Here is a 12,106-nt window from a genome sequence, read left to right on the forward strand (position 1 = left end):
AGATTTTCAACAAATGCATTAGAAATTTGAGAAAATGCAAAGGGGTAGCTAAAATTATAGTAGCAGTTCTACAGCACTGTGTGATACAAGCTGACTTTTGCCTGGGGATTAATTTAGGTTTTATTACATGGCAAGGTGGGTAAGGTAGGGCTTGAAGGCTCGTACTGTGCACTGAGCAAGCAGAGAAGAAACCAATGGAAAGCTGCTGTTTCCCAGAAGATAATGTTCAACCCATTTCACTATCAATCTCTGAAATCTGGTGGGAGCCTTTTTATTCTATTCAAACATCCCTGCTCTCTCTCCTGGTGTTAGAAAGACTCAAAGTGTCCGTCTCCATCCCTGATGGGTTTTGGCTGTCACTGCTGTGAAGTCTATTGCAGCAGGAGTTTTCCTGCTCTGCTGAGGCTGAAGGGAAAGGAAGAAGAAACTTTCAACTAACACAGAGCTACCAGGAGAAAGGAGTTCCTTCTCTGCAATCTTCTAACTTCCCACAGTCCAGGGACTCCATGTACTCAATACTGCTGTAAGTAATCAGGCTGCCTACCTGAGCGTGTCTAATGCTGAGTGAGTTCATGCATTGATTTTCCCTGTGCCTTTGAATCAAAGCACAGTGTGTGTGGGACTGCCCCCTAATGCTTCCCTCATGCTTCCTGAAGAAAACAGTTTCTTTAAAACAAACCCATCAACACCTGAATCCAAAATACACCAAAGAGCTGCTGATCACAGATTCACCTTGCTACAAACTCCTTGTTCTTACAGCCTGCTGCGGTATCTTTGAAGCAGAAACTCTCACTGCTGATCATGAACGGGTAGATGATTGCCTGGGGGTAGGTATCTGCGATCTCTTCAACAGTGTGCTGCACAGCCACTGCCTCATCCTTGTCAAGGAGTGCCATCATCTGGCTAATCCAACCGATGAACTGCCAGCAGGGAACTGAAGAGAGCTGCAAAACAGACACTGCTTTCAATGCTGGTCATCCTTATGGATACCAAACAGAGCAGACACAACCAAAACTGCTCTGTGTCCCAGCCTGACAGACAAACACACAAAAATGAAACAGAGAACATCAACTACCTTCACAAAACTCCCACTGAAGCAGAGTTTCATTACTATAACTACTGCTACTACTACTACTACATAGGTGTCCCATTGCAAAGACTCATATCACTTTTGAAATGAATACTACATTCTCTTTACCTGTGATGACAACAGGATGGACTGATTCCTCTTCCTGCCTCATCGCTTCCTACCTTTCTAATGGAGTTTAAGTTTAATGGACTGCCAGGACTGATTGCACTGAAAGAGAGGTGAGGACAAAAACACCCAGAGAACTTCTCTTGTGGGTGAGGTTTATTGGCTGGGGCAGGAGTCGGGTTCTGGTTTACCACCAGAGTTCCACTGTGGCCACACCATGTCCACTTCAGCCATGTTTGCTATGTTTTTGGTCTCTTGAGGTAACTATGCCGTATTTATGTCTCTCTCACACCTTAAGTTCTCCCTCTGACAGGACAGAGGAAGCACTCTGAGCACCATATGATGAAATGGGCTTGAAAACACGGGCAAGCCAAGACAGGAGTGGACATGAGCCAAAGAGAGCTCAGCTTTTCTGTGCCATGACAGAAGGAAAGGCACATGACATCCTGGCATCCAGCTGCAATAAAGGAACAGGAAATGGAAGGGAGGAAGTGGGAAATACAAATGAGATGAAGCTGCAGTAAAGCTCTGCAATGAAGCAGAACACAGAGAGATGGGAGAAGTGGAAAACAAGTGGGGAAGTTGGTGGTTTCCTGCACATAGGGGAAAGCTTACAGACACAACTCTTAATCCAATCAGCCCATTCAGATGGTTCAGGAAAAAAAAGTCGCTTTTTTTCAGGAGCTCTCAAACTAATATTTGGAATCAATACAATGACAAAAATTCAGCTTTTAAAAGCTCGTGACCATATTACTTATACTCAACAAGCCAGAGAAGAACAAGGAACAACAGTAAGATAAAATTTATCTGGTTCACTTGCAGCAAAATTCACCAGCATAACATCTCCATCCATCCAGCCCCCACCTCCCATATTTTAAATTCCACTTACAACAACACTGGCTGCCAGGAGAATGGAAGCAACTCACCTCTCGTGTCACCAGACCCAGTGTCTCTGCTGGATATCTTTCAATTATTTGTAGCAGTCGAGGAAACCTCAGCCTGGCTTCTCTGGAGTTCAGTTTTAAAGCTTTTATCATTTTCTCCACCACAATAGCTGGGAATAGCTGCAGATCTGCAGCGTTAATTTCTGCCAAGAGACATTAAACAAAAGTTATCAGAAACACCATCACTTGAGTCATGGCTTTGATCATCTGGAACATTCTTCTCCACTATTCAGCATTTTTTCTTCCAGTGCATTTTGTATTTTTACTTTGTTCTCCTTCTCATCTGTTTGAACTGTGCACACCACCAACTTGGGGATGGTAAGGATTAACTTTATGGGAAAGCTGCATCACCTCTGGTAACCAGCCTACTTTAAATACAGAACTGCTGGTGTGGTCTGAGAAGGAACAAGGGAAGCATCTGCTGGATATGATATACATCTCAGGGAGATTACAAATGATTCACTAGCACCAAAGCTAGCAGTTGTAGCGGGGAAAAAAGAACAAACAATAGGACTATCAATAACGTAGGACTGGAGGACAAAGTGTTCCGTTTAAACCCAAGCTGCATTGCTCAGGGAGATCTCCTCCTGGGTATCACAAAAGCTCACACACCAGAGATAAAGCCATCTCACGTGCACAGGGGAAACCCCAACTAACCAAGTGAGCCTTCTTCTTCCTTACGCAGATGTTGGTCACAGAAACCAACCAAAGTCATATATGCAGTGATAACTCCCTTCACATCAACGTGTTCCATGGAGAGGGACTGCACTTCCTCTTCAGACTTCCTTGCAGCACTGCTGAAACACTGAAAAGCTCTCTTGTTCAGACCTGCTAATATCTGAAATTAAACCATAAGGGAAAAAAATAACTAACTAACTATGCATATCATATATATGTCACATTGATCATACCTTTCTAACACAGCTCATGTAATGAAGGATTTTACAAGATTCTTTACAAATGAATGTTTTAAATCAAATACACTCATGCTGCTGGCAAGCTTAACAACCTCAGGCACTGCAGCTATTAAATGATATATAAAATGGGCGGAGAAAAAGTAAGAACAACTGAAAAATGCCATATCTGAGATTAAGCAGCTTGCTCTTCAGGTGGAGAGAGGGACACTACCAGAGTTAGAGTACTGCTTCATGTTAATATGAAATAAGGCTACGCTCCTTAGTCTCATCTTCAGTAGAAATACCTGATATCCCAATCTGATTCATCTGACACAAAAGAAAGCTTTTACACTTATCTTTCAGATTTCCTTACAAAGAATGCTTTTAATAATTACCTAGCAAATGAAGTTTAACCTTCTGCTCGAGCTTCTACAAACGTGGGAAATGAGAATCTAACTCGAAGGAACCTTGTCTTTATCCACTTTTATTCAACTGCCATTAAAGCCACAAATGAAGAGTTGATTATTGCTGTTTTGTACTGATATGGTTCATATCTAAGACTGTATAGTGGCTTTAGGAATTAACAGAAATAAGCCAGCCATGGTACTTTAAATTCTTACTTAGCACAATTTGACAGACCAAAGATCTGTGCCAGAACACAAGAGATGCAGTGCAGTCCACCACTGTGATCTTCAAATGTGCACTTCTCTAATGGATGCAAAGATGTCTGGCATATGTTCTGTTTCATAATGAAAACCCTCTTCCCTTTATCACTAGAACTATTCAGATAAAGCAAGCATAACAGTATAGTTATCAGTATTATAAAGATCTCTTTATGAGATAAGATAGTCTGACAGTAAGAAGCAGCTCAGAAATGCCCAGCGGAAATAGAAGTATTCTTTTGAGTTTCATGTTCTCTACTTTCTCTCACCATTGTCATGTGGGTGTGGGTGCACTCAGTACGTCTTTCTCCTCCAAACAAAATACAGGAATGGAGAAATGCAAGAACGTTCTCCCACCTAATTGAAATGGCTGCAATGATGCAGAACACCAAGAGAGCAAAAACCAGCCAAGAACAGCAGCCACAGACAGCCCTCACCTCCACAGCTGCTATTCCTGCAGATAGTGCTAATAGCAGGGTTTGATATTCTCTATATCTATCCATATCCTTCCTTCCCTTCATAGGAATACTATACTGAAATACCAAAAAATATTCCCCCTCTGCCCTCCTTTTACCTTTTTAGGACTCTGAGAACTTTCTCCCAACAGTTCCAATATTTTCCCAGCTTTTTCTTCCTCTATTTGCTCAAAGCATTTTGGATCCTGACTAAGAGCATTGGCCATGATGTGATATGTAGTACCCAGCAGAAGATTCTGGTTTCGGAAGGCCATCATGTTCTCGTTAAGGTAGTCTGACTTGGTATCTTCTGTTGGAGTTCAAAAACAAAGTCAGCAATTTGACAACAAAGCAGCTTTGTATAATAAACAAAGCAAAGCAAAGCAAAGCAAAGCAAAGAGTGTTACCTAGCAGGGAGATGGTTTTTAACACAGAAAGCACTCGTTCAGGACAACTCTGGCTCTGGCTGCAGCTATGCACGAAGCGGCAGTAGGCACAGTTCCACCTCACCAGCCAGTCCTCCCTCGTTCGGGCCTCTCTGCGCAGGTCCTTCAAAAGCTTCTTGGCAACAGAGAAGCTGTTCTGTATTCAGAATAAGACAGATTTTTCAAATAATATGTCTGAAAACAAAATCTTCCTGCAATCAGATTAAGAGATGGGACGATTTCATTAAAATAAGCAAAGCTATGGTAAGATGTGGTTGATGCCCCCCATTCCTGAAGACTTTCAAGGCAAGGCTGAACAAGTCCCTGGGCAACTTGATCTCGCTATGGAGTTCCTGTTCATTGCAAGACAGTTGGATTAGCTGGCCCTCAGAGGTCCCCTCCAACTCTAAAGATTCCATGATTCTATGAAGAGAGGGCAGCTGCTTGATTGGTCTCATACTGAAAAAACAGATTTGTGCTAATGGAGAAATTTGAAAAGGAAAAAAGCAGAGAGGTTGAGAAAAACTGATAAAATAATTTTATCTGCATAATGAAATAGATATTAACTGTTCTGCAGCACAAACACATTTGGTCAGTGTAACTCAGTTTATAATACTATTCAGCGCATTGCTTACATATCATGCTTGTGATTGGATGAAACATTTCTATAGCAGCACTAAATTATACCTTTTTTTTTTTTTCTCCTTCAGGAGTGAACAGCCTGCAAAGCACTGATGTTATATTTGGCCATTTACAGTGCTTAAAATCAACTCTGACACTGACTATAGATTTTCGCAGGATCTCTGAAGAACAGGGAGACTTGGACTTCAATATTTTTCATCTCAAGCTTGAAACACCAAAGTAATTGTAAAAGTCAGATCCAAAACAAAATTTCTAAGTCAGTCAGCATTAGCTTTTTATATAAATGCTAACCCCAGTATCTAATTACAATATTAATGAAAACCATGATGAAAATAAATCCCCGAATGTTTTACTATTCTTGACTGAAGTGAATGATACTGATTCAATCTGAATTTAGTTTGTGTTCTTGCATAGAAGGGATTGTTTGTAAATAAGAGAGCATATTGTTTGGCAACAAGCATCCTATCCATTAATGATTGAAGATACTTTATCTGCACTTCAGCGTCAGAAACCATCTGTGGATCAAAGGGGCCTTCAGGCACATTTCCAGTAATGACAAATTATCATCAAGTTTTTAATTAACATTTATCTGTTGTTTTCTCTCTCTAAGGAGCTGAATTTCTTGAGCTTTCAAAATGACCTGGACAAGCTCTGCCCTAGCAAAAATGCACACAAGTAGACTTAGGAGGTTTTCAGTTCATATTTTCTCACAAAATTGGAAGCTAGCAGACAGTAGTCACCTGTTTTCTGGCACTGTCTATCATCTTCAGTTTCATGTTAAATTTGCAGCTTCTAATCATTGAGTGAATGTCTTCATCCTGTTGATCTACTTCCATTTGGTCTCCAACACCATTTTCTTCATCCACCTCCATACTATCATTGGCCTGATCACAGAGAAATTTCTCTTGCAGCTTGTCAAGAAAGAAGCACCTGCACCATAAGAGCACAAATCACTCTGGCACCCAGGCAAGGGAATATATACCCCAAAGCATTGAGTTTTGACAGTAAGAGAAAAAAAGCTAAGAAGGAATGGCAAATTATAGTAATCACATTTAGTAAAGGATAAATGTACTCCACAAGGAGTCTCAATGTAACAACCAGGGACAAACTGACCTTGAGAGCATTCCAGGATCTTTAATCAATGAGATTAAGTAGAAGAAAACATTCATAATAAAGTGGGATCTTCTGTTGGTTTGTTCTTTTAAGCATAGCTACAACCACCTCCGAAGTTCACCTAGCCATAACTTCAGTTCCAAACAGACAGAAGTGTGCCAGGATGTGCTTTATGCAAAGCTGCAATTCAGTATATACAATTCTGAGGCATGTAAAGAAGGCACTTTAAAATCTGCATGGCAGAAAAAATAGCAATGACCGTACTCAGCTTCTTAAAACAGAATTGCCATGAACCAGTGCAAACTCCTTTTTATTCTACAATTAATCCAATCTAATTCAATAGCATCTCTCACCATGTAGACTGTTACTCAGTGCAGGAGAAAAATTACAGAATCACAAGGGTTGGAAAAGACCTCCAAGATAATCCAGTTCAACTGTCCACCTACCACCACTGTTTCCCCACTAACTCATGTCTCTTAGTACCACATCTCCATGTTTCTCGATCACCTCCAGGGACGGTGACTCCCTCACCTCCTGGGCAGCCTGTGCCACTGCCCGACTACCCTTCCAGAGAAAGAAATATTTCCCCTAATATCCAACCTGAATCTCCTCTGGAGCAGCTTGAGGCCATTCTCTCTTGTCCAATCACTATTAGAGTCAGGAGCAGGCCTCAGCATTGAATAAAGGCTCATCTTTTTTAAGTAATTTGTTGCAAATTATTTCTAGCAGCACATAGAACTGTTTACACATAGACACTGACAACCATGCAAATCATAAATGTTTTGAGACTTTGTAAAGCACAACACTACTCCATGTATTCTTCTTAATATTTAACTAATACAAGCTCTTTCTATATCCATGCTTTCCTGAGCCCAAGAGACAGTAAATTAGTGCCCAGAGGGTATCAGAAGAGCTGTTAAATAAACTGTCTCCACAAAAAGTGAAAAACTAAATCTGCACAGGAAGACTGGATTGGGATGGAGATGAATACCACAGAGGGAACAGAAAACGTTCAAATCTGAAAAAACATTCATTTCTTTGGATCTAATCCAAAACAGCCTCTAGAGAACCTTTGTTCTTTCTAGCATCAGTTATGCAGCAGATTACTGCTCTGATCACTGCAGTGGTCGTTAACTCTCCTATAAACATTAGAAGTATGCAGTGTGACAGGGCTCAGCATCTCTTGCACACTCCCCAGCTTTGACATTGACTATTAAGTATGTAAGCATTTTTATCCATAATGGATGGGCCATTTGGGTGGTGGTTTACTGAGCTAAATACAGCTAACCTACTCAACTACATGCAGGTACGTTCGAGGGCTGCTGAAGTGGGACAGCTTGACTTATTGTCAGCGTTTTTGTACAGTGTTTGTAGTTGTTGATGCAAAAAAAATGCCTAAAGTAACACTTGTTTCCCTATTAAAACATCGTTTATCCTCCATTTGCTTCTGAAACTCCTTTTGCTTTTCACCACAAGTTAGTCCCACAAAAAGCAAACCGTTATAAAGCTGTGCAGATCACTTAAAAGAAAAGGAATACACTGGATCTGTGACACCCTCCATGTAAACAAGCGGTGTTAGAAAAAGCATCTCTCAGAAGTCAACAGACACAGAATTAAAGCTCGCTGAAAATCTCATCTTACCGATTTGTAATGATATCATCCCAGATGTTCATGGGATCCATTTTAGCATCTGGATATCTGCTTGTCCAAGTTCTGAGAAGTCTCTTCAGGGATTTAGCCCTTGGAGCTAAGTTACCTAGAAATCAACATGGAATACTTTAAAAGCATCTAGATCCAAACAGCATGAAAAAGGCCCTGAACCCAAACAAAATGTAATAATCAAACCCCAAAAGTGCAGCTGCATTTTTGAATTTGCATTAAATGTGTTATTTTGTGCTGATATTTTTGCTTATTGCTGCCGCACAGCAGATTCAACATGGACATCAAGGTCAACTGTCACTGCAAATCACCAGCACTAGCTACCTTCAATATGGAAGTATGCTGGAATACAATGGAACTGTTAAGTAAATTTAATATATAATTATTTTTATATACACGAATTAGTATTTCATGCCAACCACAGTAGCCATAAACAACATATTTCATCTATCTTTTATCCCTGCTAACCACTTTGCTACCGGAAGTGACCCCAACAAAAACCTTTGTTCATTACTTCCTCATTTAAAGAGATACTTTTATTACAACAGCTAGGCTAATAAAGCTTTGCAAAGGAACACTGAGTTACCTTGAAGCCTATCTTACACAACTATAATAGTTCTTACTGTCAAGAAGACAGTACAAAGTAATTCCAGACCCATGCTCCCTCAAACAGGAGTTCAGTCCTCTGAGTGTGGAAACAAATCATGAGTTCAGAAAATCAGAACTATTGAATACAATGGAAACAAAATAAACTTAAAAATATATATTTACTTGTTTTAGTCATAAAATTGATGAAATCCTGTATTTCTGTCAAAGCTTGTACAGACTGCAGTTTGCTCATTCGACTTTGGTATAATAAAGTATCAATACTAGAATAGCTCTGAAAGGCAAAGGAGACAATAAAAGATTTCATATATAGAATTTACAACATGGTCTATTCAATGCTTTGCAAACTATTCATCTTATGCTACTATAGAATATGCTCTACAATCAAATCTTTTGTGAGTTATTTAATAGAGTTATAACCTGACAACGAGTCTGCTTTAAACAAGTATAGAAGCATATAATCTAGCAGCAGTAACAGCAACAAGTTTTACTGTTCCTTAAGTTTATACTGAAAAATCTATACATCAAAAGCAGCAGTGATTTTTACCTGCATGAAGATCTGCATGCCATTGCCAATGTAATATTTGGCTCTGTCAAAATCATCTTGCAGGATGTAAAGGAGACTAAGCTCTTGGCTGTAATGCATTTCCATCAGAGCTTTCTTCTGTTCTGTCTTCATTGCTTCATCAATGAAAGTCAGCAAAGTCTGGTCATTTTCCCCATTGAGCAGTAGCTTCAACTTACTGCGTATTATATAGGGCAGATATGTCTCCTGGAAGGTGAAAACGTGGGCTTTATTTCTAGGCATCGAATATTAGATGATCAACTTTTTCTTATCTGTGGCAGATAAAATAAAATATTTTCAACTGTTTTCTTAAATTCCCAGAAGATACATTTCAATTTGCAAACAGATCAAAGGCAGCCTTTTCTGATAGGCTCAGGAAGTACTCAGTAAATACTGTGAGTCTCAGAACCAGTGATGTGCTAACTCTCAAGATGTGCAAGAGAAGAAGTAACACAGATAGTGTCAGCAGCAGTGGTAGTTAAACCTGGCACTGTATGATCAGCCATAGACACTAGCTCAAAATGAAACACTCTAAAAATAGCAGAAGTAACTGCTTCTAGTATTTATGTGTAAGAATCTCTGCTAACTTCCATAATTAAAGTAACCCAAATGACACAACTGAATTCCAACCACAATCACATTACTGTAGGACATCTGTGCAGAGACAGTAATGCTGTATCAAAATAATTTGTAAACCTGATAAAATGGATCATTCCATGTTTTGCTCAGGTCTGGAGGTTTACCACTGTCAATATTAACAGTAGCACAATACTCCAGAGACTTCCACTCTGTGAGGTGGTCATAGCATTCCAGAGATGCAAGTTCCCAGAAGTCTTTCTCTGCTTCAGTTGGGTCCCCATCTTCCCAGTCTTCTTTGGAGAGTGCCTAGGGAATCAATTTAAAGGAGAGGAAAGTTCATAGAGTTTTAACTCATGTCAGCTTCTGATCAAGTCACAAGTAACTTCACAGCAGTTGATCATCTCTCATAAAAACATTTTTCCAATATTAAATGCAGAAAATTGAAGCTAGTCAGGATTGAAATAATATTTATATAAAAATTTATTTCAGAGAGATATCTTCACTAAACCTGCATTTCTGAAAAGTCCTTAAAAGAAAGATAAGAGTTCCTTCTTCATTTGCACCCACAGTAACTGAGATCTACCATGAACATGGGCAGTTTGCTCTCACAGAGGCAGCGTGCCCATTGAGTTTTACTTGTCTGCTTAGGCAAGAATCATAGAGCGGCTTGGATTGGAAGGGACCTTAAGGATCATCAAACTCCAACCCCTCACCACATGCAGGGCCATCAACCCTCATATTTAACTAGACCAGGCTGCCCAGGGCCCCATCCAATCTGGCCTTGAACACCTCCAGGGACAGGGCATCCACAACCTCCCTGGGCAGCCTGTTCCAGTACCTCACCACTCTCTCTGTAAAGAACTTCCCCCTGACATCCAACCTAAATCTCCCCTCCTTCGACTTAAAACCACTTCCTCTTGTCCTGCTGCTATCTAGCCTTTCAAAGAGTTGATTCCCCTCCTGTTTATAGTCTCCCTTTAGGTACTGGAAGGCTGCAAAGAGGTAAGGACAGATATGAAGCTTGGTAACAACTAGTTAAGGAGCAGCATGCTTTCTGCTCCGTTGTGACATCTGTTCCCACGTCATTACAGACTTAACCATCAATCAAACAAAACAGGACATTTTGAACAACATGCTTGTTCTCAAAATGTTCAGTTTTGGCTTTTAGTTCTAAGCCATGAGAAAGATTTATGAAACTAAGCATTCTTGTTGTCATTTTACCTCATCATAACATTTAGCTGCTTCAGCATAATCACTCCTTGCTTCTGCCAGCAATGCTTGCTGTGTAATTTTCTTAGTCCCAATCTTACCACTGAAAATACCACGAAGGACATCATAATCTCCCAGAGAGCGGTAAAGCCTATCAATAAGGAGAAGGAAAATCTTTTAATCAGTTGAACAGAGGTAAATTAATGTAAATATAAACTACTGAAAATAAAATTTAAAAAACCTACATTCAGTCAGCAATAACATTACGTATGTAAGTAGACAAACTTGATCTTGTAGGGCAATACCTGAACACTGGAAACTCCTGCAATTGCAAGATAGGATGTTTTGTTGTTTTTGTTTTTAGCAGCGTGGCAGCATTGCTGGGGTGCACATTCAGGCTGGATATTAGGATCAGGCTGGATATTAGGAAATACTACTTCTCTGAAAGGGTGGTCAGGCACTGGAATGGGCTGCCCAGGGAGGTGGTGGAGTCCCCTTCCCTGGAGGTGTTCAAGGAACGTTTGGATGTTGTGTTGAGGGATATGGTTTAGTGAGAACCATTGGTGATGGGTGGATGGTTGGACTGGATGATCTTATAGGTCTTTTCCAACCTTAGTGATTCTGTGATTCTGTGATCTCTTAAGTCTAACTGCTCTAACAGAAAGACCGTAATTAACTGACAAGAAGTTAAGAGCATATTGAATTCTAACAAAGGGAAGGACTGAAAAAAAATTCCAGGAGCTACAAAGATGCAGTTCTTCACAAGGCAAACCTGACCAGGAGTAACTTATCTCAAGCAATAATTTACTTAGCAAGCTCGAGCCATCTGATGACATCTGGGGGGAGCTCCGTCCTGCCGCGCATCCGCTTAGACGGGGGCTCCTCTGCAGGGGACAGTGCCATCAGGGCCTGCTCCAGAAGAAGGATGCCTACGGGCTGCTGCAGGCTTGCAAGGCAGCTCGTGCTCACGTTAGCTGAATCCAGCTCCAGCAGCTCTCTGTGCTTGTAACTTATCTCCTGTAAGACAAAACAAGTGGTTTACCTCGTCTAATACATACTGTATAGCTGCTGACAGCTACCTTTGGCAGAACAGCCATCTACCCCTTTTGTGAGCTCTGAAAAAGGCAGTAAAATTTCCACAAGTTCCCAACTCTGA

General features: G+C 40.5%; 1 protein-coding gene across 3 annotated transcripts in view; it reads right to left on the reverse strand.

Annotated features, from left to right (window-relative positions):
* PRKDC (protein kinase, DNA-activated, catalytic subunit) overlaps positions 1–12,106 on the reverse strand; it is an 83,014-nt gene that overhangs the window by 12,118 nt on the left and 58,790 nt on the right. For all 3 annotated transcript variants that reach the window (XM_031612940.2, XM_090137566.1, XM_090137567.1), the window contains 12 exons: positions 11,759–11,967; positions 10,963–11,101; positions 9,859–10,047; positions 9,145–9,369; positions 8,763–8,871; positions 7,974–8,088; positions 5,960–6,149; positions 4,560–4,734; positions 4,272–4,462; positions 2,797–2,977; positions 2,122–2,282; positions 733–944 (listed from right to left, as the gene is read on the reverse strand). In XM_031612940.2, coding sequence (XP_031468800.2) covers positions 733–944; positions 2,122–2,282; positions 2,797–2,977; positions 4,272–4,462; positions 4,560–4,734; positions 5,960–6,149; positions 7,974–8,088; positions 8,763–8,871; positions 9,145–9,369; positions 9,859–10,047; positions 10,963–11,101; positions 11,759–11,967 — 2,096 coding nt within the window. The remainder of the gene's footprint in view (positions 1–732; positions 945–2,121; positions 2,283–2,796; positions 2,978–4,271; positions 4,463–4,559; positions 4,735–5,959; positions 6,150–7,973; positions 8,089–8,762; positions 8,872–9,144; positions 9,370–9,858; positions 10,048–10,962; positions 11,102–11,758; positions 11,968–12,106) is intronic.

This window comes from Phasianus colchicus, chromosome 3 (assembly GCF_987193195.1).
Source record: "Phasianus colchicus chromosome 3, bPhaCol1.hap1.1, whole genome shotgun sequence".
In the NCBI taxonomy this organism is placed as follows: Eukaryota; Metazoa; Chordata; class Aves; order Galliformes; family Phasianidae; genus Phasianus; species Phasianus colchicus.